The sequence below is a fragment of the Protopterus annectens genome, chromosome 4.part1, assembly GCF_019279795.1.
Source record: "Protopterus annectens isolate FY-2018-M chromosome 4.part1, PAN1.0, whole genome shotgun sequence".
NCBI classification, from domain to species: domain Eukaryota; kingdom Metazoa; phylum Chordata; order Ceratodontiformes; family Protopteridae; genus Protopterus; species Protopterus annectens.
Window position 1 is genome coordinate 442255888 of NC_056734.1, and position 25965 is coordinate 442281852.

A 25965-nucleotide genomic window follows, 5' to 3' on the forward strand; every position below is an offset into this window, starting at 1 on the left:
TCTGATTTATACCAGGTTAGGGTTTTACCATATATGTAAGCTTTTAATGAGTCCAGTATCATTATTTTATTTATCTCTGTGGTGTAATTAATATCTAAGAAGAACTGTAATTCAGATAATAACCAGGGTTTGAACTCTTTAATTTTAGTTATATATGCTGGAATTCTGGAGTTAGATTAATGGTTTGTATCCATTTTAAAGTTTAGTGTCAATAAATTACGCTCTGAAAAGGGGCAGGGAGTGAATGAGAAATTAATGATTTTAGAGTGCAAGTCATGGACAGCAAATATTTTATCTATTCTTGTTTGGGTACCCAATCGGGGCAGGGAGTGAATGAGAAATTAATGATTTTAGAGTGCAAGTCATGGACAGCAAATATTTTATCTATTCTAGTTTGGGTACCCAATCTGTGATCTTGATGGGAAAACGAAGATTTATCTTCTTTAAATTTGAAAGTATCTTCAAGATGAAATGATTCTACCCACTTGTTTAAAGCTTTTGATACAGCAGATGTACGCAGCGGTCTTATTTGCAGTTTCAGAAATATCAAATTTATAGTTAAAATCTCCCCCTAATATTAAGTTGCCTTTATAATTATTGGCAATTAAATCCAAGTAAATCGTAAACAAAAACCAAAGCGGAATGAACGACTCTTCAAGGACCAACGTGATTATAAAAGCAAAGCAAATATGATGAGTCGAACACAGCTGAAAGATCACTCTTTTTAAAAGGAACTCAAAAACAAGCAGCAACGTAAAATGAATAAATGATTTATTTATAAAACGAGTTAGCGCTTTCACCTAGTAAGGCTTCTTCAGACTCAGTGCCTGGGAACCAGTATAGGTTGGCTAGGGTCTATATTCTGTTATTATATTTAACTATTACTAATGCCATAAGACCTTCTTTATCTTTATACTTATAAATGATTTCTGGGTTAATCACATTTGTTTTCCATAAAATTGTTACCCCTTTTGTCTTTGTCTTATAAGTGGATTGTGCCAATATCATATAGTCCTTAGGATTCCATTTGTAATTGTCATTTGTTTTAAAATGAGTTTCTTGAAGGAAGACAAGTTGTGCTTTGTTCAGTTTTAAATATTTCAGTAGATTTGATCTCTTGCTAGGATTGTTTAAGCCATTGGTATTTAAAGATAATGAAGTTAAATCCATTTTAGGTTATTTAGACTATGTATTTTTGTTTTATTGTGACTATTAAACATCTTTCTCTGGTAACTATCAAGTATATGTTTGAACTTAGGAAATTATCAGTTTTATACTTGGAGTGTTTACCAATAAAGTAATGATGTTAAGTTGTCAATCTCGCCTTCATTCTTGCTTGATGGGTTCGGAGCCGATCCCTCGGCTCCGACTCGGCACTTGCTAAGCTCGAGAGTCACTTTTACCAGCTCGAGGCAGCCCCATATCCCATGATGCAAGGCGGTAAGTACCCAGATCTCGTTTGCCGCTTCGCTTATGAGGTCCTCCTTTTACCAGCTCCTGGTAAGTGATTCACTACTTTGATATTTTAGCCCCTTTTTGCTAAAAACCCTTTAATTTTTAGTTTTAAGTTAATTATAAAGATTTTCTGACAGAAAATTCCCTGTCTCTACTAATTTTTAGTCAAACTTTACCCATCCCATCCCCGTTAGGGTGTGTGTGTGTTTTTCTAGTAATACCTTTTGGTATTTTATTTAATTTAATTCTTTGACTGGTGTGTGTGTGTGTTGTGAAACACCATGTCAAAGGAGAGGGTCTCAGGCTTTAAGAAGTGTGACTCGTGCTGTCAGAAGATGTCTCTGACAGACGGTCACACTTCTTGCCTGTATTGCCTGGGGCCTCTTCACCTGCAGGACTCCTGTGCTATATGTCATTCCTTCAGCCAGAGAGTCCTGCAGGAAAGAAGAAACAAACTGATACTTAGGGGCCTTCTTAAGCCGGAGGGCTCTCCGGCTAAGTCGGCTCCATCTAAATCTGCCAAATCTTCCAAGGCCCAGGCTTCTGTGTCTAAGCCTGCGGCCTCGGCTCCGACTCGTTCTGAGTCGAGATCGGCTCCGGCTGGAGCCGATTCTGGCTTAACTAAGCCTTCGGCACCGATGGCTATCGGTGCCGATTCTGCATCGACCACTTCGGTGTCGGCTCCGATCGGTTCCGACACCGTTACTTTTGTGGCTGTATCGGCTCCGGCTGGAGCCGATGCATCGAGGCTTCCTGTCGGCTCCGATAAGTTGTCGGCTCCGACAGGGTCTATAGTTTCATCGGTTCTGATGGCTCATTCCAGGAAGAGGTTGAGGTCTCCTTCCTTGGAGCCGATACTTTCGGCTCCGGCTTCACCTCTCCTTTCGGAACGGAGCCATCGGAGCCGATCTTCAAGGTCATCCAGACTTTCAGACCATGACTTAGAGAGAGTGGTCAGCAGATTACTTAAGTCACAGGCACTGGCCCAAATGTTACATAGTCTGTCTCAACAGACGACTGTTGGTCCACACCCCGTTACAGTTCCTCCTTCAACTCTACCCCAGAGCTTGGAGTTGGAGTCTTCGGGAATGGTTACTGCTACGGCTGGAGGACAGATACCCCTTCTGTTCCTTCAGCCTCTACTCTTATCTCCTCTTGAGACCTTCCTTAGAGGGATTCGTGGTCGGGCTTCCATGGTCTCCTCCGAGGGGTGAGTGGCATCGGACCCTTGTCCGAGCCGCTCTTCCCTTGGAGCCTCGGCCTTGGTGAGCTCGGCTCCGACATCTGCCTCGGAGACTTCCTTCGGTGGTCCCTGGAGTTCCTAGTTCTTGAACGGGTTCTCTCGGACCTGCCTGGGAGGGGAGCATTCGAGGTGATGAAAAGTGTGCTGGCCACTGGTATCAGTCAGCAGTCTGTTCCCGTAGCTCCTCCCTCTATAGTGCCTGTTGACATCTCTGCCACTTCTCTTGCTACAGGACCCAGAGATCCTCCGCCTCAGGTTTCCCCATTGGGAATTTCCCCTCTTCCGAGGATTCTCCTGATGTTTCGGGAGATCCTCCTAGGAAGAGGACTTGTAAGAGGAAACATGTAGACTCCCGAGTCTGTCACTTCAGATACTGACTTTGATGAGTCAGAGGGATCCCCTAGATCCCCTCTGAGGATGTCTCCTTCTCAGACATCCTAGAACTCCTTAAACAGAGGGAAACTGGCCCACCAACAATCCCTCTGAGGATGAGTCAGTATACCTAGGGGCGTTTGGATCTCGGCCCTCCACCTCCTGGGTGTCTCCGCCTTTCGACCCCTTATGCAGGTTATTGCCCGAAAGGCGTGGGCAGCTCCTGACTCTGTAGAGCCAGTCCCTAGGAGGCCTTCAAAATTTATCACTGCCCCATGTGACAAGCAATTCCTCACTAAGGGTGTCCCCGCTGATGCCATGGTGGTGGCTGCTGCCACCAAGAAGGAACTTGCAGATCCTTCCGTACCCGTCCATCCTCCTAATAAGGACTCTAGGACCATGGATAGGTACGGTAAGCGGAGGTTTTCCTCAGCGACCTTTGCTATGCGTTCGCTGAATTACCTATGTCACTTCACCAGACTCCAAAGGGATATCCTTAAGGAGCTGGGTGAAGTAGTACAGGATCCTACAGCTGCAGGAGCTCAAGAAAAAATTGCTTCGCAGCTAGGAACCCTTAATTCCATTGCGAACTCCTCCATGCGGTTAATATCATATGCTGCTGATGGAGCGAGTAGAGCCGCAGGTACAGGTGTGGCTCTTAGACGCCAAGCCTGGATGCGGCTATGTGACTTTGCAGATCCCTTCAAGGCGTCCTTCACAAATTCTCCCTTTGTTGGGTCAGCTTTGTTTGGCCCTCAGGTGAAGGAAACTTTGACCAGGTGCGAGCAGGACGGCAAGACTCTTTCTGCTGTAGGAGTCCGTTTTTCCACCCCTTCTAGACCTTACCCCAAAGGACAGAAAGGTGGAAAAATGTGGTTCCGTAAATCCCAAGGAGTCACGCCGGATTCACGTGGTCAGTTTACCCCTAGAGGCATAGGGGTAACAACAGACGCTCTAGAGGCAGAGGGGTCCAAAACCAGGGAAACAGAGAGCCTCTCTCTGACAAGCCCTTTCAGCATCCCTGAGATGTTGCCCGGCTGTCCCTCCTTGGAGGCAGTCGGGGGAAGATTATCACTGTACCCAGAAGCCTGGCATTGCCTCACTCAAGACAGATGGGTACAGTCGATCATATCCAAGGGTTACATAATTCCTTTCGAGGAAAGTCCTTTCCCTCAAATTCCCTTCCAGATGTACCACCGGTCTAAGGGAAATTGCAGAGTTAGAAGTCTCAGAACTACGGCAAAAATGAGCCATTCAGCCAGTTACACCAGCCCATCCAGGGACCGGAATCTACTCAGGGTTCTTTTGGTTCCCCAAAAGACGGGAGACTGGAGACCAATATTGGATCTCAGCAGACTCAACAAGTCTGTGAGGAAGACAAGATTCCGAATGGTCACTCTTCAGTCAATTCTGCCCTTCTTACAGAAGGACAACTGGATGTGCTCAATAGATCTTCAGGATGCGTACTATCACATCAAAATTCACAGACGCTCCAGGAGATTTCTCCGCTTTCGGCTGGGGTCCAGTCATTTCCAGTTCAGAGCCCTGCCCTTTGGTCTCACTACAGCCCCCAGAGTGTTCACCAACTGCATGGCAGTGGTCACGGCTCACCTGAGACGTCAAGGATTCCAGGTGTTTCCGTATCTTGACGACTGGCTCCTGTCAGCCACCACCAGGCATCAGCTTATACAAGCCAGGGATTACACAATAAATCTTTGTTCTCATTTGGGCATCTCGATCAACTTCGAAAAGTCATCCTTATCACCCTGCCAGTCTATTACCTTCATAGGCGCAAACTTAAACACTGTTCGGATGTCAGCTACCCTTACAGGTCAAAGAGTTTCAGACATTGAGTCATGTCAGGATCATTCTGGCCAACAAGAAAGTACAGGCCAGAATGGTTCTAAAGGTATTAGGCCTCATGGCTGCGGCCATTACTCTTCTTCCCTGGCTCGATTCTACATGCCTTCTTCAGTGGATGCTGTTCACACAGTGGTCATACCAACAACTTCCTATGCGTCACCAGATTCTGGTGACACAGACTTGCAAAGATCATCTTGCTTGGTGGATCACATCTCCTCAGGTTCACCAAGGCAGGTACTTTGTACCCCCATCCCCGATAGCCACTGTCACCACGGATGCCTCCCTGATCGGGTGGGGGGGGGTCATTATCAGGGCAGGATGGTTCATGGGACGTGGCAGCCGTTCGAGTACCATCTGCACATAAATGTCCTGGAGATGAGAGCAGTGCTTTTAACGTTGCAAGCCCTCAACGACTTTCTTCCCGTAGGGACAATTGCAGTCCACACAGACAACATGTCTGTAGTTTGGTATATCAACAAACAGGGCGGAACCAAGTCCTACCCCTTGTGTCGAGAAGCTCAGACTATGGCAATGGGCGATCTCCTCTCATCGGTTTCTGGTAGCAACGCATATCCCTGGGAAAACCAACATTGTAGCGGACAGATTGAGCAGAGCTATTCTCATGCCTCACGAGTGGTCTCTCAAGCAATCTATAGCGGAAGAGATTTTTCTGGAATGGGGTCGTCCATGTTGCGATCTTTTTGCTACTCCCCAAAACAGCAAATGTCCAGACTTCTTCTGCCTCTTCCCTCTACCAGGCCATCGCCCCAGAGATGCTCTGACCCAGGATTGGCCCCAGGGACTTCTTTATGCCTTCCCTCCATTTCCTCTGATCCCTCAGGTTATCCAGAAAGCTACCGTTTTGAGAGCCAAATTGATTCTCATTGCCCCTTACTGGCCTCGACAAGTTTGGTTCCCGTTCCTCCATCACCTTTTGGTGCAGCCGTGGCATCTGGACCCAGTGCCAGATCTTCTGATTCACCAATCGGGTCAGCTGCACCGGTCTATCCCTTCTCTCAACCTCACAGCATGGTTGCTCCACTTCCTTCCTTAGCCAGGCTTCCTTTGATCTCTAACCCAGTTAGAGACATCATAGTAACCGTTAAAATCCTCTACCAGGAGGATTTATACAAGCAAATGGAAACGTTTCTCTTATTGGGCTAAGGCCAAGAATATTGATCCTTTCACTGCCCCTGTTCAGGCAGTCCTGGACTTCTTAGCAGAGATTTTTCATGCAGGCTCCTCTTCTTCCACAGTCAGAGTTCAATTGGCTGCTATTTCCAATTTTCATGTCGGGATAGCAGATCATAATATTATGTCCCATAGGCTCTGCAGGGCCTTCTTGAAAGGAATTTTCCTACTAAAGCCTCCAATCAGGAATCCTCCTCCTCAGTGGGATCTAAATTTAGTGCTGACATCCTTGATTCTTCCCCCCTTCGAGCCAGCTGTTTCTTGTTCCCTGAAATTTCTTTCTTGGAAAACTTTATTCCTAGTGGCTATTACATCGGCCAGGAGGGTGTCTGAACTTCATGCTCTATCGGTTCGACCCCCCTATTTGGTTTTTCACAAAGACAGAGTATCTTTGAGAACTAATCCAACCTTTTTGCCTAAGGTCGCTTCAAAGAACAATTTGAATCAATCCATTGATCTCCTGTATTTTTCCCAAACTATTCAGACAGAGCTGAACAAAAGCTACATTATCTTGATGTCCACCGTCAACTTAGATATTATTTGGACAGAACAAAAAATTTAGAAAATCTGATCAACTTTTTGTTTCCTATGCGGATAATAAAAAAGGCCTTCCTGTTTCTAAAGTGACCTTGTCCAGATGGCTTTCTTGGTCATCTCTGAAATTTATCTGCTCAGGGAAAACAGCTGTGCTCAAAACCTTAAGCACATTCAACTAGGAGCTTAGCTACTTCTACAGCCTTTCAAGCTAGACTTCCTTTAGACACTATTTGTGCAGCGGCCACTTGGGCCACTCCTCACACTTTTGTTTCCCATTACAAATTGGACTTGGCCTCCAGGGACAGAGCCAGCTTTGGCTCTACAGTCCTCAAGAGTTTGTTCCATTGAGCCACCCAGGATAGAGGTGCTAGGGGCCGGTCCCATCAAGCAAGAATGAAGAGATTGACAACTTAACATTAAGAAGTTATGTACCTACCATAACGTTCCATGTTAGTTGTCTTCTCTCGCCTTCTTTCTTGCGACCCTCCCTCCTTCCCCCTGGCCTGGACAGACCTTGTTATAAGAAATTATTATGCTGAAGACCATTCAGACCTGGTCCTTCTTCCATCTGTAAGTTTTCTTTCTTCCTTTGGGAAGTATTTTATGCTTGGTGCTATTGCCCTTTGTCATCAAACGAGATCTGGGTACTTACCGCCTTGCATCATGGGATATGGGGCTGCCTCGAGCTGGTAAAAGTGACTCTCGAGCTTAGCAAGTGCCGAGTCGGAGCCGAGGGATCGGCTCCGAACCCATCAAGCAAGAAAGAAGGCGAGAGAAGACAACTAACATGGAACGTTATGGTAGGTACATAACTTCTTATTTTGGTCAGGCTTATTAAACTGTTTTTGTGAAATAAATTTAAATTAATAAATGTTAACAAAACTAAGATCCACACTAGCCATGGAATGAAAATCATTCCAAAACTGATGGATAAACCTAAGTCCATCAGATTATCACTCCTACCTTGACAATCCAGAACATCTGACCTCCATAAATTGAATTATCATATGGAGAATATTTGTAATAAGAATAAGCAATATTTATATTATTTTGAACAGATCTAGTACTATTGTAGCTTAGAATTTTAATTCAATATACGTCTACTTATTGTATAAGCAGTTAATATTTACATGAAAGCTTGACGACAAGCAACTCAGTCATAGTAAACTAGAATGTATCATATATAAAACCTCAGTAATATTATAGCATGCAGTTATTTAACGTATTCACCTTTACTGATGAAGTCTTTCAAAACATATTACTTAATATAAATAGATGGTAATATTTATATCTAATGTTTATAATACAATGTATTTTACTGGATATATAAGAAGTTATATTTCATTGTTTACCAGTTTGTTGGTAACTTACTTAAAGCATCAAATTTGTTTTATGTAAATAGTGATGAAAGTTAGTGGATTTTAATTATCCGTGCATCCCTCTTCCCCCATTTCCTACACATAAGGATTTTCATATCTGTCGTTTCTTATTATAAAATGAGTGAAATTATAGGTTAAAACAACAAATTCACTTATTTTGATTAATGATTACAAGTTCCATTTCCATATTCATAAATTGCCATTTTATGGAATATACTGGAAGTTTTTAGATATAAATGGCAACATTCTATTTTGTATAATCAGCAATGGTTAAACTGGGTGATTATTGTCAATTTAGTACTATTTGTTTAGAATGTGATTGTTACATTCTGTGACATTCCTAGTTCAGGCTTCTCTTGTTTCCCTTGAACAACTTTGTCAGTTTGATGTCATGTATAAAACATTAGTTACCTTGGTAACCATTTAAGTAGTATATATGGGTTACAAAAACCACAATTCAAGTTAAAGCAATTACATGATTTGTTATGCATATTTTGTTATATAAGAAAATCATCATGCTTCCCCTTGATGTTCAATGTAGTGTATGTTATTTATGACAAGTTTAGACAGTAGTGTTATATACACAAGCCCACGTTTTTAAATCCTGTCTTTAATATCTAAATTCAGCAGATTGCTTCATCTTATATGACGGTTATATATTTTATGTCTAGATTTACTAAAGTCATACATTACATAACTATTGTGTTTATTTATTTTAATCAGGAATCAACTTAATGAGCTAAACGAAGTGTTGGGAGACCATCAATATGTGTGCATGTGGTTTAAAACTGCCCTTTTATTTTATATATATATATATTTTTTTTAAACCAAAAACATCATTGCTGAGAATAATTTCGGAGGCTCCTCAGAGCCGTTAAACATTAACGTCAATCTGTCTCCATTACCCTAGCAACCTGGGAGTGTCTGTTTCTGTTAATGTGTCTGTGTACTGCATACCAGAGGCTCACTATGCACCTGAAGCAAAGCTTCACTTCACTGCAACTTCAAGCCTAAATTCCCTCCCTTTCAGTGAGGCAGCAGCCAGGAAATGAACAGAGAGCAAACAGATAAAAAAAAAAAAAAAAAACTCCCAACAAGCCACCACAACAAGAGACACACTTCTCCAGCCCTCCCACCTCCCACTCAGCAGATGTACAAACCATTCTCTGCCACAGTATCCCAAATCACAGTTCTATCCACCCCGTTCCCCTGGATCCAGGCTAAAATACCAAATGTCTGTTCCTAATACACAAGCATCAGTAAACCTCAATCACAAGCCACAACCCACAGCTTCCTGGAGATGAAAATGGCAACATACAACAGCAGCCAGACACAGCTACATCCACATACAACCATGCCAGTCTTAAACAACACTCAAAGCTATACCTGCCATAATTTTTATTAATTATGTTTAGACAGAATAATGTAATTTGTACTAGCTGCCAGACACGGCTGCATCCACACACACCATATCAGGATTGATCAAACAGAATTCAAAGCTATGATACCTGCCACAATTGATATTAACTATGTTTAAACAGAATAATAATGACATTTGTAGGAGCTGCCAGACACAGCTGCATCCACGCACACCATATCAGGATTGATCAAACAGCACTCGTAGCTGTGATACCTGCCATAATTGATATTAACTGTTTTTAGACAGAATAATGATAACATTTGTACTAAGAGCTTGCTGCTGTTATTCAACCAGGATATACGTGACATTTCTAAATCATACTTTAACTGAAGAAGGCATTAGTCTCCATGACAGCATTTTTTTTTCAAAACATTCTACTGTTACTGCTGTTATATATGATAATTTGTAACATTTTAGTCTGAACTCTGATGAATGGAACCTTCTTTAATTAGTTCATTATTTAAATTATTATAAGTGAAAACAATGAAAAATGAACAAGATAAGTATTCATTGAGTTCAAGTAGGTGAATAGAAACGTCTTATAATATGTTGCTTTGTTTGGCTTATATGTAATGTAAGTAGTAACCCATCTTGACCTACCTTTGAGAAGAATTACTGGACTCTCTGAACATTCTGAATAAATTACAGTTTCTCAGTTGTTTAATAAACCCTCCTTTTTTAAATAAAAACAGATAACAAGTGATGTACCATATCAGTTGATACTTTGAGAGATGTAGTTGTAAGAGTTATTTTTTGGGACAGCTATCTTGGAATCAGTTTTTTGTTTTTTCTTTCTAGCATTAGTCCAAGGATTTGTTTCTTTTATTCTTTTAAGAGTAGGGGTCATCCATTCCATTTCTTCTGGGAAAAGACACTATGTTGTTGCTTTTGATGAATATAGTAGCTTCTTCTAAGTCATTAAAGGTTCTCAGCTCATTGGCAAAAAGTAGTTTTATCTTGGCTGGAAAGGCCAGACTTTTTTCCTTTGTTCTAGTATTCTGGAAGAATAATCATTGTCAAACTTTATCAGGCTTTGGTTGTATTTTAAGGGTGATTTTCTCCAAGCAGATTTTAATATTAGTTCCTTGTCCAGATGTATGTGTGTCTTTCGGCTTTTCACGGTTAGGGGTCACCACAGTGGAACTCCGGTCCGCTAATGATTGGCAGTTGATTTTTATGTACCGAGTTGCCAGCCCTGCCGTACAACTTTCAACGAAGGTAGGCCCATTCACATATGTCTCCACGCAGAAGATGCTCTAACTGAGAATCGAACCGGACAGCGTCTTACTGTGAGGCGACAACGCTACCGCAGCACCACCACCGCGGTAGTTCCTTGTCCAGAAATGAAAGAAATTTTATAACTGTGCATCTAGATGGAGTATTTGTTGTTAGAAGCAGGTTTCCTCAGTGCTCTATGCACCCTTTCAATCCCAAATGAAAGTCCCAGGTTGTTAAGAATGGAATAATGTCTTCTCCTTCAATGTTTTCAGGCAGACCAAAGATCCTTATGTTGTTTCTCTTTTCCCTGTTTTCCAAGTCAAATATTTTAAGCAGCCATGTATTCTCTTTAAGAAGAAATCCTTTTTGGAATTCTTCCTCTCTGAGTCTCTCTTCAATGTCATTTAGAGAAGTTTCTATATTTGTTATTTTTGTATGATGTTGCTGTAATAGTCCCTTAAAAGTATCGGTCTGTTTTTGAGAATTTAATTTGAGGTTTTCCAAGTCATTTTTAAAGCCAACCATCTTAAAAGATAGTTCCTTTAAGGTAGATGTCATCAATTGCAGTTCTGTTTTCAAAGCAGCATCTGGATGAGAATTCCTTGAGTTGTTCATATTCAGTGACTCAATGTGTCTCCAAGTTATTTGACAGGGAAATTTTTGTATTATCTCCACCAAAATTTATATTTATGTAGTTTAGTAGTTTATCTATACATTTCTGATGTTTTAAACTTGAAAATAATAACATTTTCCTATATTATTATGCTAGTTTATGGAGCTCTCAAAATTCACTGCTCTCAGTTAGCCATTTAGGCTCAGCCCCCAGTATCTCATTTTTACTGAAGGGGATAACTGTACACTTTTTGGCATTGAGTTTAAGGCCATATTTTGTGCACCAGCCGTTAGTTTGGGTAAGTCCTTCCTGGAGAATGTTTACATCATTAGGGGAGTCAGTGACCACCCCCAGTTTGCAGTCGTCCACAAATTTGGTCAGTTGTAGACCTTTGTTTTTTGCCTGCACATCAGAAAAGTATATTCCAAAAAGCAGGGGTCCTAAGACCAAACCCTGAGGGACCCCACTAGTTACAGGTTTACTGTTTAAGGTGGAGTCCCCTATTTTGACTGTTTGGGTTCTGTCACTGAGCCAGTTGGCAATCCATCTTGTGATGTAAGGGTTGATAATCCAGCTGAGTGAGCTTATCTACTTTACCTGAATGGGGTACAGTGTCAAAAGCTTTGGTCAAGTAGAGGTAGGTAGTGTTTTAACCTCTTTTCCCTCGCCCAGGGCCTTGGTGACTGTTTCGAAAAAGTCCACCAGGTTCAACAGGCCTGATCTCCCCTTGACAAGTCCATACTGAGTAGGGTCAAGTGTTTGGAGGCTACCGATGTCCTGGTTTCAGAGATCCATGATTATACGTTCCATGGCCTACATATCAGGCTAGTAAGGCTAATGGGCCAGTAGTTACCTCTGTCTGTGGTTGCATCATCTTTTTGCAATGGAATGACAGTAGCTGTCTTCCACTCAGCAGGAATATATCCAGAGCTTAAGCTGTGGTTGAATAGGGTACCTAAAGGTGTTGCAAGTTCCTGCTTGAGGTCATGTAAGATGCAGCCTGGGATGCTGTCAGGTCCCATGGAAGCTGTACTTTTTTGCCTTTGAGAGGACATTCAAGATCTGTTTGTTGGAGACAAATGGTGGGCAGCAGGTGTTGAGGAAATCTTGATTAACATTCGGGGGGGACAGAGGGGGTAAAGTTTTCACTAAGCCTGTCTGCAAGCAGGTTAGCTATGTCATCAGTATTAGTGTGCATAGTGCCATTGACCACAAGTTCTGTACAGGGCTTTTGCTTGCTGTTTGTTACGAATGTAGCTAAAGAAAGCCTTATGATTGTCTTTTGATGAAGAGGCCAGTTTAGATTCAAAGTTACCTTTTGAGGATCTCAAGAGGGCCCTTTAGGTTGAGGAGAGTTTGCTTCCAATTTGGCACTCACCCTTTCCTGCTCTCGGTCAGTAGTTTTTTTCTTCTGTTATAAAGTCTGTTTCTGGCAGAAGTCCACCAGACTGGTTTGCTTCTCCCTGCTAAGGATACTTTGGTTCTATCTGGTACAGCCGAGTCTGTGCAGCTATATAGGAGCTTGTATAGAGCCTGGTGTAAGTCTCTGCATAGGCGTCTGTTCCTTTAGTTGGGGGGGGGGAGCTATGAAGCTGTTTATGCCTGCCTGTAGGCGACTGTAGTCGGCTTTGGAGAAGTTTTTTGCCTGATCCCAATTATGGGGGTGGTGACACTAAGAGAGAAGGTGACTGCCTGGTGATCGGATCTCACCAGGGAGAGTGACACTGTGGGGGTACTACAGTGGTTGGCCATGTTTGCCAGTACCAGGTCTAAGATATTTTCTCTACTTGTAGGGATATTTGCCAGCTGATCCAGAGCATTAGAGTTGACAAAGTCGAGAAATCTCTGAGCAAATGGGCTTTGGCTAGAGTAGTTTTTACAGTCTGTGGTTGGGTAATTGAAGTCTCCCAGGATCAGAGTGTGAGGTGGAACATTTATAGATTCAAGTAGATGGAGTGGCCATCTTGATTCATGGATGGGGGCCTATAGCTGGCTATGACTTGGATAGGTGTCTTGTCTACGGTTAGCTGCACCTGGAGTGTTTCCTCTGTATCATACTGCTTGATCAGCCTAGAGGGGTGTTTATCTTTAATATATATAGAAACCCCACCGCCTTTAGTTTTGTACCCCTCTGGTTGGGGTCTGAAAGTGTGAAAGGATGAGTAGCCTGGTATGGAAGTGGTGCTCTCAGTGGATTTGAACCAGATCTCTGTGATGGCACATATGTCATATTCCAGTGAGTGCAGTTTCATAGTAAGGCTTCCAGCGTTTAGCAGCATAAACTTTAATTTGTATTTTTATTTAGTTTTTTACATTGGGAGTTTTATTCTCATGACCTTACCTAAAAAAGGTACTATGGGGGAGGCCAGAGCCTTTTCCAGTAGCCGGAAGCCCAGTGGAGACAGATGAAGGCCATATTCCGTGAGCGCAATCATGTCTCTCTTCCTATAGTTCAGAGAGGTACATCTCATGTCATTCACACCAACTTGGACAGTGACAGAGTCATAACTGTACCTGTTGCTGAGAGACTTGAGTGCATGTGTGATATGGCAGATTCTGGCACCAGACAAGCAACTCAGTGACATTCACCTTACCCAGCCTGGTGAGTGGCACATCTGTGTGTCTCACTATTGAATCTCCAATGACTAAAATGTTTTTTTTTTATTTATTTATTTATTTATTTTTTTAACATTTGTTGACCGGGAAAGTCCGACTAGGTTCCACAGATCCTGTTTTCAGCGGAGGCCCGGGGAGAAATGCTCCAGAAGCATGTCTTTAGAATGTGGGGGGAAACCGGAGTACCCGGAGGAAACCCACGCGAACGCAGGGAGACCATGCAAACTCCGCACAGAAGGCACTCCAGCCGAGAATCGAACCAGAGAACCTCTTGCTGTGAGGCGACAGCATTAACCGCTGCACCACTGCGCCGCCCCTATGTTGGGTTTGTTCTTTGTCCTTGGTGGTTGCGAGACCCTGGTGGATTATGTGCGTTGTGCGATGAGGTGTGTTGTGGGGTGTTTTTGCGCTTTTGCTTGGGAGGTCTCTTATGTTTTGGTAAATTTCTGGTACGAATCTCCATAAATGAGGGTATGTGTTGTGATGGTGTGGGTAATGTATGTACCTGTGTGTGCTGTGTGGGTGTGGATTGTGTGTGAGCTGCAGTGTCCATGTCTGAACTGTGTGCCACCTGCTTGATAGCTGTGTGGGCTTGTGAGTGAGAGAACCTGGCTTTACCAGAAAGGCTCATCCAGACTCTGCTACACTTTGCTGTGAAGGAAAGGTTAGTTTGCTGTTATTTTTTGTATTTCTGTATTGCCTTTCTATATTTTGAATACTGTAGTTTGTTTTCTTTATCTTGTGTTTTGCTTGCATTCTGTTTTAAACAGCATATTAAAACTTCAAAAGAGACCACAGCTCTCTCTGTTCTGAGTCAAGCAGAATTTTCCCTCCCTCCCACCCATTTAAGTTGTCTTGTTAAATACCACTGTCTTTCTAGTTGCCGCCTCTTATGTTAATCTGACCATATATCTCATTTGTCTCAACTATCACTGGCATATCTGAGTAATCACAAAACCATCACTTTTGAAATCCCACCCTACAATTATTTAAATTTATTGGCCATCCTACAGTATTTCATAGTACCAAAATACAAAAGTAACCACCCCTTTCAGTCCATCTTGCTGTTTTAAAAATAGTAACTCTCCACTAAACCTTAACTTTTTAAACAGGTAAAACTCAAGTTACCTACTTTCATATCTAACTTCTCTAGTGCACACTGCAGAGTGCATTCTTTTCAATCTTACCTTTAAGCATCCCTGTTACTAGCACTTTCTCTAATACCTAAAAGATCATCTCTACTTGACTCCAAGTAGACTATTCTCTATCTGTTAAACCTAGCACTTGCTCCTACAGTACTTATTACCTTGATACGGCACTCTTATAGATAGCACCCCAAAAGGCAAAACCCCATTTCTCGGTCACCCACATCCCCGGAATCTCTTTTAAAGTTGTTTGTCTAGTCTTTCTAGCATGTCGAGGGATCAGTTGCTAGTGTCCTCTCCTGCTCAGCTGGTGAACCTGGGAATATTGAGGCAATGTTACAATTGCCTCATGTACACAGACAACCCTCTCCTCCTCCCACAAAACACAAATACATGCGAGAGATGCAACTATACGGCCAAACTGGAGGCTGAGCTCTCTCAACATAGGACTGGCAAGACCAGTCAGGAGGAGAAGGTTACCACACACACTATAGACCCAGTCTCACATAGTACCATCACAACCTCAAATCATACACATAAACACACAAAGACATACTCGCGGCTCTGATCAAAAATCTACCAAAACAGCAGAGGCCACCAAAGCAGACACCCAAACAACCACCACCTCAGAACACAACACCTGCAACACATAGACCTCACAGTCAGAGTGTCAAACAGTCACAGCCCTTAAGGCCAAACACAATGCCAGACACACTAGTCATTGGTGACTCCATAGTCAGACACACTGGCGTCCCGCTCACCAGACTGAGTAAGGAGAAGGTCACAGTAAGCTGCCTGTCGGGTGCTAGAATCCGCCACATAACGCAAGCACTCAGGTCTCTCAACAGCAGGTACAAATACGACTCAGTCATTGTCCACGCTGGTGTAAACGACCTGAGACGTACCTCCTTGGACTACATGAAAAGAGACATTGAGGAGCTCTCTGATTATGTAGCCCAGGCAGGTATGACCCTGACCTTGAGCAGTATCCTACCTTCACCAAGAATGATGCCACAATACAGAGATAAGATGATCAGCTTTAACAATTGGCTTAAACTCTGGTGTCATTCAAAGGGGATCCAATGTCTGTCTGCCTGGGATGACATGCTGGACAAGCCACGCTGCCAAGGACGGCTTGCACCTGTCACCCTGGGATTCCGGATATTGGCAAAGGCTCTTGCCACCCCATAGTGCCTTTTTAGGCAAGGCTCAAATTCTAAACCTACCACCCTAGAACACAAAAAGGAAAAAAACTAAGGGTAATGCTGCTCAATGCCAGAAGTCTAAATCTCAAAATGCACGCACTCGAGGCCCTTCTCAGTATGGAGAACATCGATGTCTGTGCAGTGACAGAAACCTGGTTCAAGGCTCCTGAGAGCACCCCAGCACTATCAGGTTTTACCTCTTATCATGCGTTCCGGCCCCAAAATCCGGACAATACCAAGAAAGGAGGGGTATCCATATTCATCAAAGACACCCACACCTCAAGACTGGTGGCAACGCACGATGCATCGGAGACCATCCTGGTGCAATTAACCATAGGCAAGACTGCTCTGCAAATTGTAGCATGTTACAGGCCACCCTCACAAACTCAGGAACCTCACATGGCCTTCCTGAAAACACTAGAGGGATAAATGTATCACCAAACACCATCATACTAGGTGACTTCAATTACCCTAATATAGACTGGGAACACTACTCAAGCCCAAACACCCTAGCCCAAAAGTTCCTGGAATTCATAAACTCAAATGCCATGGAACAACTAGTCACCATCCCCACAAGAGGAGAAAACATACTTGATCTCATCATCACGAACATGGGAGCACAATGTTCAACACCGAAGTATACCCCTCACTGGTGAGATCAGATCACAAACTAATCTCGCTGGAGGTCCTCATCCCACCCCACCTGAAATAAAAACACCACAGTAAAGAACTTCTCAAAGCCGACTTCACACTTCTAAAGACTAGTGTGGTCTCCTTTAAGGCCCCCGAGCAGGCGGAAAACAGTACTCAAGCCGCTGAATCACTTACAAATGCCTTCTACCAGCACCTGCAGGACTGCATGGATAAGGCAATCCCAAGCAAAACAAAGACTCTTTGTACCAAAGGCAAGCGTCCAGTCTGGTGGACCCCAGCCATAAACAAACTCTACAACAAAAGGAGGAAGCTACTACAAGATAGAGCAAAATCCTTAAAAGGTAAGACACCCTTGATCACTATAAGTAAAAAACTAAGAGCTCTCATAAAATCATCCAAAGCAAATTTTGAGAGAAAAATAGCTAAAGACTCAAAAGACAATCATAAGGCCTTCTTTAGCTATGTTAGAAACCTGGGAGGAACCTCCCAGATATGCTCAGAACTAGTTCAAAATGATGTGAAGATTACTGATCCTACAGACATTGCCAACATACTGGCTGACAGGTTCAGTGCAAACTTCTCCCCTCCCCAAAAGGAGAGATATCTATACCAAGCGATTGCAGCCCCCAAACATCTCCAACGCCCAAGTGAGAACTGCTCTCTCCAAAGCAAAAACACAGCATCCATGGGACCTGATGGTGTCCCCGGCTGTGTGCTCCATGAACTCAACGAGGAATTAAACCCACAGCTCGGACAGCTGTTTAATCATAGTCTTACCTCTGGATACGCACCCAGGAGTGGCGCACTGCAACTGTGGTCCCACTTCACAAAGGCGGTGCCTCCACCGACCCTGGAAATTACCGGCCCATTAGCTTGACAAGCCTTATCTGCAAAGCCATGGAGAGGATCATAATGGACCTCATAAATAAAGACATAGGGAATTTGCAGACTTTGGATCCATCCCAGTTTGGCTTTGTCAAAGGCAGATCATGCCTTCTAAACTTGGTTGACTTTTTGAAACAGTCACCAAAGCCATTGATGAGGGAAAGGCAGTCCATACAGCCTACCTCGATCTGGCGAAGGCCTTCGATACAATACCCCACTCGGGTATCATTGAAAAACTCATCAGCTTAAATGTTAACCCATACATCACAAGATGGGTTGCAAACTGGCTGAGTGACAGAACCCACAGGGTCAGAGTTGCTGGCGCCATGTCAGACTCAAAGCCTGTCACAAGTGGTGTACCACAGGGCTCAGTCCTGGGCCCACTCTTGTTTGGCATCTACTTTTCCAAGTACAAGCAAACACAGGAGGGTTATGGCTGACAAAGTTTGCAGATGACTGCAAACTGGGCCATAGTAGAAAACACATCTGACACAGATATCCTTCAGAAGGGTCTCACAGAAACGGATAACTGGTGCCAGAGCCATGGCCTAAAGTTAAATGCCAAACATGCATAGTCATACCCTTCGGGAAAAACAAGGTTACCCCTAGCTACCAAATAGGTGGCAATCCACTGAGCATAGAAGAAGTTATCAGGGACCTGGGGACCCAGGTTGATAGTAGTCTGTCATTCGACACCCATGTAGCTAAAGTAGTTAGGAAGACCTTCTACATTGCCCACCTTATCATGAAGGGATTCTCATCTAGATCAAGGGAGGTCATAGTCTCCCTATACTCATCACTCATCAGACCAATGATTGAGTACAATGCCCCATTCGGAATGTATCTGACCCGACACTTGCAGCAGCTGGAGAGGCCACAAAAGTTCCTCACCAAAAGGATAAAGGGTCTCAAACATCTGTCCTATGCTGCCCGACTGAAAGAACTCCAGCTCTATTCAGTCGCTTACCGCTTGCTCAGAGGTGACCTTTGCCTAACATACAAGGCCATGGCAAACCCAGATTTGATGAATATGCTTCACCTCAAAAAATCTAGATCCGTCAGAGCCACAAGGGCGGGAGACTTAAACCTCGACACGGCTATTAATAGGACGCGCTGGAGGGATAGATTCATCACCCAAAGACTCCCTATGCTGTGGAATAAAATCCCGGTATATGTGAGGCAGAGCACCTCGCTGGCCTTGTTCAAGAGAAATCTTGACCAATGGATGGGAGATCGCAGATATACCCCAGGGATTACCTCAGTGTCACTGCTCAACAGAGGCACAGCAAAATAATGGGTATAGTTCCCCATACTAAAGGGGTGGCGTAAGCCACAAAACTATGGGCTAGGCTTGTAAATGCCCTCGGGCAGATAGCCTAGTATGAACCTATGAACCTATGAACCTATGATTCAAGGTTCATTAAATAGTTGCATTACTCACAGAATGTGTTCTTGGATGTTGAGCAGTGGGTTGTCTGTGTACATGAGGCAGTTGCTACACTGCCACATGATGCCCATCTCAACAAGACAAGCTGGAAAAACTGTAGGGAATTGCCTGTTCATGTTGGCCAGACTCTGGAAGAGGGAATGAGGAGATTAGATAAGGAAGGAAGGAGGCTGTCTAATTTGTGTTTGAGGTTTGACTTAGCCCAATGCTTATACCTCTGGATAGGGTTTGTGTTACCTTGGGTTCTCTCAAGCACTGCCAAAGGAAGATTTGAAGAAGGAATACCTCGCAGATGGATTACTATGGTGTGGCACTGCTGTGCAAAGCAGAAACCCATGCAGATCCCCAGTTTAAATACCTGGAGAACGGAAGTGAAGCTAAGCCACTGAATGCATTCAATGACGTTATCCCTCGGCTTTTAGCCAATCACCCTATGTCAGAACAGGTTCCAATCAACACTACTACTACTCTCACTAGGGTGCGAGCAGGCCCCCACCGACACCAGGTGAATTTGAAAAAAACTCCCAGGATCAGGCAAACCGTTCTGGATGCAGCAACCCTGTATCCAGGCTATGTTAAGCTGTATTGCAACACTTACAGCAGGTAGAACAGGATAGGAGCAGGTATAATACAGTTCCAATAGACACAGTAAGGCTACAGTCATCTGTAAATTCATATATTTTTATTTCTTCCACCTCTGTTTGGAAGTGCTCAGCCCATTGATGGATGGTCAGACCTGCGGCACATTTGGATCGCTGCCATTGTTATCTAGTGGAAGGTATATAAGGTAATGGTAGTCTCACCATGCACTTCTGTCTTCCCAACATGCTACTTCATTTCTGGTTTGTGAAATATGCTGTGTCTGGGCTTAAGTTATTGCTCATCTGTTATTGAAAATGCATTTTAGGGTTAACCTCATTGAGACAAAAGTAAATTCTGTACATGCTGTTAATGGTGTCTGTCATTTACTTTTAAGTATACAGTATTGGGCAACTTAAAGCACTGCATTTGGGAGTATGGCATTATTGTTGCACATCTGACCATGTCTGTGCTGAAAATCAATTATGTAGACTACCATAGAAGTTGCACTTTCTCTGATAATTGAATCGGAATTGGAAAGTGCCTCATAAATCTGATGTTCCTCTGTCCATTGTAATGTCTTTTGCTGTTCATTAAAACAGCAGCACAACTTCTACGGCACACTTTATTTTTTTCTAGCTGACTAACCCAGGTCCAAATCATAACCTCATGTTTTTACTTTCCATAGGGCTCATCTTATCAAACATAGGTGGGATGCTGGGACTGGAAACACATCCTCTTTCAACAGTGAAAAAGTTGAACAAGCTAGTGCAGTTTTGTATGGAATTAGTTTTTTTGAGATTCAAGTTGCATAGGCAACACAGCAGAGATACACACACAGGCCACAGACTAAACTGCTGTAAAATCTCATACTGATTTCTACAGAGGCAGATACTGATTTCTCTGGAGCTAAACATTTTGCAAGTACTCTAAAGCACTGTGGATAGTCCAGATACCAGTGATATAAACTAAAAGTGAAAAGTCTGATACTTAGAATCTCTGATATTTCCTGTGAGAGGGCTTGACTGGGATGTGAAGATAGGCAATCTCAATGTCCAATGTTGACATAAAGGTGTTTTGTTCTATTAATGGCAGTACAGACTTTAAAGTTGCCATCCTGAAATTCTTTGATATTATGAAGTGATTCAGAGTGAAAGATTCAACATCTGGTGTCAATGATTTCTGTTGGCTGCGGACCAGAAAATGTGTAGAGTAAAAACCTCTTCCTTTCTGGAGGTCTGTGGACCCATTGTATAGACTTTTTAGCAAATGCTACAATTCAACCCTAATGTAACCCCCTCCAGTTCTATGAGGGATTGTGTAAATGGATGCTCTCTATACTTTTTGGTTTGTGCTTGTGTTGCTTCAGGTAATGCTTCAGGTGAAGGCCATACTCTACAACTTGGCTTACAAGTAAAAGTGGGTCAGTAAACAATTGTTGGTACATATTTTCCGGCCTTAGCTTGTGACTGATGTAAAGGATGAGCCTTTGAAATCTGTAGCTTGGATAATTTTGCTGCTTTTCTGTAGCAGTTGGTCTTCCAGTTTGACTGGACATTGTGCTCTGTAGTCAGCACCACTGATTAAGCTGCTTACTCTGCATATTTATACAGTTTGAAAGGTGTAGGTTTGTTCGAATGATTGCAGTTAATGTTTATTATTGCCAGGTATCTGTATCTAATTAAACTTCTGTTGTGATGCATATACATATGCAACCAGTTTATAGCTGTGTTTTCTTCAGAAAAAGAGCGGTCTTTCTCATGACAGCATACCAGGTACATGTGCATGTATTTGTAAGTATTATATGAACATCTGAAGAGGTAGCGTACATTTCAGAATATTGAAGTGGAGTTGGAGAATATATGTACTAAATACATTTATAATTACCACTCCAACTGCTGTCTGAGTGACTGCAGGCTATAGTGATCATAGAGACTGTAATAAATACTGTTGTCTCAAACAAAACTATTTTAAATTTCATGTGTATAAAATACAGTAACAGTATGAATGCATTGGGTTGGGAGGTATTAGTTGCTTAACATAATTTAATTTTCTTTCACTGTTTTTCTTTTTAGATCTGGGATATGACACCTGTCGTTGGCTGCAGTCTTGCTACAGGCTTCACTTCCCGCTGAGCATTGTCACCTTGATTTATGCACCTTGTGTACAGTAATATGCACTGAGGGGATTAAATTTTAGCCATGTAGCTGTCTCCATGGAATTACTAGCTTGGCAACTGACGTTGTCCTTTTAGGACTCATCACCACCTCTTTTTAAAAAAATAGCTCCTAAAATTGCTTCCAGCAAAAATGTAGTACTGAAGACTATTAGGAAGGCAGCCAGACTGACAAACCCTTACCAAAGCACAATGTGAGACTCTTGGAGATGTACCATTTGTCGGATGTCACAGCATTTTGTGCTAATGTTTACCTGTTTACAGGGCACTTATTATAAACAGCTTTTGTCTTAAAAGAAATTATGCAACTGTTGCACAATCCCATTTGTATAAAGAGGTACACATATATAAACAAATCATGATTTTTGAAATGGAAGGATACTTAGAACAGTTAAGGAAATACATTCCTTTGTTTAAAGTAATATTTCAGTGTACTGTCCATGTTCACAAAAAATATTTCATCACTGGCCATTTATAATTTAACCATGATGTCTAGAGGGAATAGCAAATTCTCTCTTATTCCAAAGGCTAGTCTTTTAATTGGTGTGCTGTTCTTGCTCTTAGCACAGTGTTTTTTTTTTTTTTTTTTTTTTTTGCATACTAATACTCTCATGCCCTTAACAAGCAGGGCAATACCTCATTAGAAGCACCATCTCTTTTAGTGCATTTAAATGTATTTAGTTAGCTTGAAAATTCCAATGGAAGTTGGTGGCTTGGATAGATATTGTCTTACATTTTCTTTCTATCTGAATGGAATAGCTCATTTTATTGCCTTGTTTGCTAGCTCATTGTATTGCCTTGTTTGCCCTTTCTTATAGTGGTGTTTTTGAATTCCTTTCAAAGCTCTTACTATTGTGGTGGAGTAGTGTCAGTAACTTCAATGGTTACTCTGTACTGGACATGTTGTTTTGAGGAAATGACAGAGACGAAAGAGCATACAAGCTCTTTGATTCCAAAGTAGAGATGTTTTAAAATTGTTGTGAGTGTGGTACATGCTAGGATTATGGATGTCTAATAATACTTATGGTCTGGTAGCAGCAAAGGAATGGCAGGAAAAGTAAGACCGTTTAAAAATATATACATCCCGTTCTGGAAGGGTGGTACTTGGAAGAAATATTTTTCTAGAGAGCCTCCAAGATTATGTAATTTCAGTTACAGACAGGTAAACCATGTTATGAAAATGAAACAGAGAAAGATCATATGCAGTCAGATGTATGCCATAGTCTTGTCATAGCACCCTAACCAGTTTTGATTATTGTTTTTAAGCTAAATATGTGGATGCCCTTTAGTTCACTGCTTATCACAGTAATTTTGTTGAATGATTGATAGCAGGCAAAATGTAGTAGCAGTTTGACCACTGAATGATCATCGATAGAACATAATTTTTCTGTGGCCCAGAAGAAGAGGGCACCTGTTTGGCATAATTGCAGTAAACTTTGTAGATGTGGAAGATTATTAGGCTATCTGTACAAGCAGCACTTTTCTCAAATCTTTCCATTTCTTAAACAAAAATATTCTTAGAAAGGTGTGTAGTTGTTGTTAATGATTGCAATTCTTCAGTGTTAAGTATTAACTTGCTTTCATTATGAAGGATTAAAATGCAGTCTTACAGAAATCTCTTCTAGGATCACAGCCAATTGAAACACGTCTGTTCCATGCTTTGTAATGACACACACATTTTTTTCCTTAGGGGACAAGGCCATCTGCAGCCCCCTCTCTTTCAAACTTGATTTTTCCAGTTTCATGGTTGCGTAGCAATGGGGAAAGGAGAAAACCCCCCACAAAACAATGCACTGCTTTTTTAAACTGTTACTGTTTTGCTTATGAAGAGGATGTGATGTCTGAGGAACCAGAGAACAGCCATATTGCACAGCATATCTTAATGTTTCACCAAGTAAAGGTCTCTAAAAGCTTAGCTTTGAGGACCGCATTAAACCTGCCCCCATACATGCAGTGATCTTTATGTTTTGTGTCCCTGCTGCCTCACAGTGAATGCTCCATCCATTCTCTCATCACCAGTGGTTAGAATCAGCCAAAAGAAGCCATTGTTCAGGTAGATGTCAGGGAATGATTGAAATTTTGCATTTTTTTTTCTTTTAACCTGCATCAGCAAGCAATCTGTGGTCTGCTGGGGAAAGTGAGAGATGGAGCTGTGCAGTCCCTCATTCTTGCAAGGAAAATATGTTTGCAAACAACCTTGCCCAACAACCTTAAAGCATGGTAGATAACTTCCCCAGTCTCTGCTGGAAAAATCCTACTTTGCCCGTGTGCTCTCCAGACATATGTAACCCCCCCCCAAAAAAAAAAAGAGGCAAGTAGCCAGGTTCCTTCACTATTCCTTTTTCCCATTAGGCTTCTCCAGTGCCAGAGCTGCTAAGAGAACACCAGTCATCTTGTATGCAGGCAGAGATTCATCCCTTTCTGCCCCACAACCAGACTAATGCTAATGATCAAAAAGTACAGGGGATGACAGAAAAGTGGCGGTGTCCAAGAACTGTGATTTGAGCAGCAGTTTGATCATAATGTGTATAATGTCATCCACGAGAAATGACCACGTGTTGCAGGTCATTCTCTACAGTAAACCATTCTTAGACTTAATTCTTATTAGCTGTGAAGCCACAGCTGCATAAAGTAAGTTTTCACAAGAGCGTGACTATGGAAATGATGGAAGATCAGCTGTGTTGTATGAATAGCTGAAGCAGAAGCCCAGATCTTTGTTTCGCAGTATTGCAGATTTACTGTGAAAATGATGACTTGATGAATGTCTTAGACCTGTTGCTCTTTCTTTTCATTGCTGCTGCTGTGGTACCTGAACTTCTCAAGTTTTGCTGTTAAGTTTTAATCACCAAAGCTCGTGCTTAATGAGGATATAATATAAAGATAACTTGACATCTAGGAAATCTTGTTCATATACTCAGTGTTTGGAAGAAGGGCAGAATGTAGAGACCAGTTAATTCTTTCTGCCAAGTGTGTATGAAATGTTGGAGCTACAGCATGGTGTGTAATGCAGCATTCTATGCATATGTTGTTTATTGCTGTCTGTTTCATTTATGCTACATAATGTACACATAAAGCATGAAGAATCTCCCCAGCACTGAAGCAGTGCCATATAACAAACCATTGCATTTTCTGAAAAAAATATTTCTATACTACAGATGTAATGGAACTTTTTGAAGACATTGGCGCATTGTTTTATATCTGAAAAATTAAGAGACTTCAAATGTCATTTCATTTTCTCTTATGGATGTCACAAAGCATCACACATTATTGTCGGAAGACTCCTGCAAGGCACCTTAGAAATGGACAATGTGCAAATTCATACCATCATACCATTCTGTCATTTATTTTCTCTGTTCTCAATAAAGTATTTTAATATAATTTTCAGGAAGCTCCCCTCTATAGATAAAAAATGTGTCAATGTATTTTACACTTTGAATGAAAAATAATCAACTTGAAACAGTGTGTGACAGGTAAACAGGTAACATTTTGTTCGCATTGGGAATTACTCTTGGAATGTTGCTAATGACACATTGTGCATATCCGTATGCATTTGTATACACACACACTATACTTGGCTTTTATTGCAGTTTAGTACTGATTCTTCTGGAAGAATGGAGATTATTGTGGATGAATAGATGAGCTGATGCCTCTAAGTGATTCAAAGGATATTAAGTAATATATGAATTAAGTAACACTCTACCATTTACTTCATGTCTGAACTGTCCACGAACTTAACTACTCAACACAATCACCATTTCAGGAATTTGTCATGATAGACGTCATGGTAGCAGTTTGGAGGCATCTATTCTACATTGTTCTTGAACGGTTCAAATCTCACTTACAAGAAAAAGTAGAATGCAACTGTTTGGAGTTGTCACTTGAATCCATCGCAAACTACACACTTTTGATGTTACACTTAGTTAACCCAACATGTCATTCTACTCACTTGTTACAGTATTCTTTACTT

General features: G+C 42.1%; 1 protein-coding gene across 2 annotated transcripts in view; it reads left to right on the forward strand.

Annotated features, from left to right (window-relative positions):
* Positions 1 to 25376, forward strand: part of WDFY1 (WD repeat and FYVE domain containing 1) — a 954352-nt gene extending 928976 nt beyond the window's left edge. For both annotated transcript variants that reach the window (XM_044070252.1, XM_044070253.1), the window contains exon 12: positions 21898 to 25376. In XM_044070252.1, coding sequence (XP_043926187.1) covers positions 21898 to 21957 — 60 coding nt within the window. In that variant the 3' untranslated portion in view covers positions 21958 to 25376. The remainder of the gene's footprint in view (positions 1 to 21897) is intronic.
* The last annotated feature ends 589 nt before the right edge of the window (positions 25377 to 25965 follow it).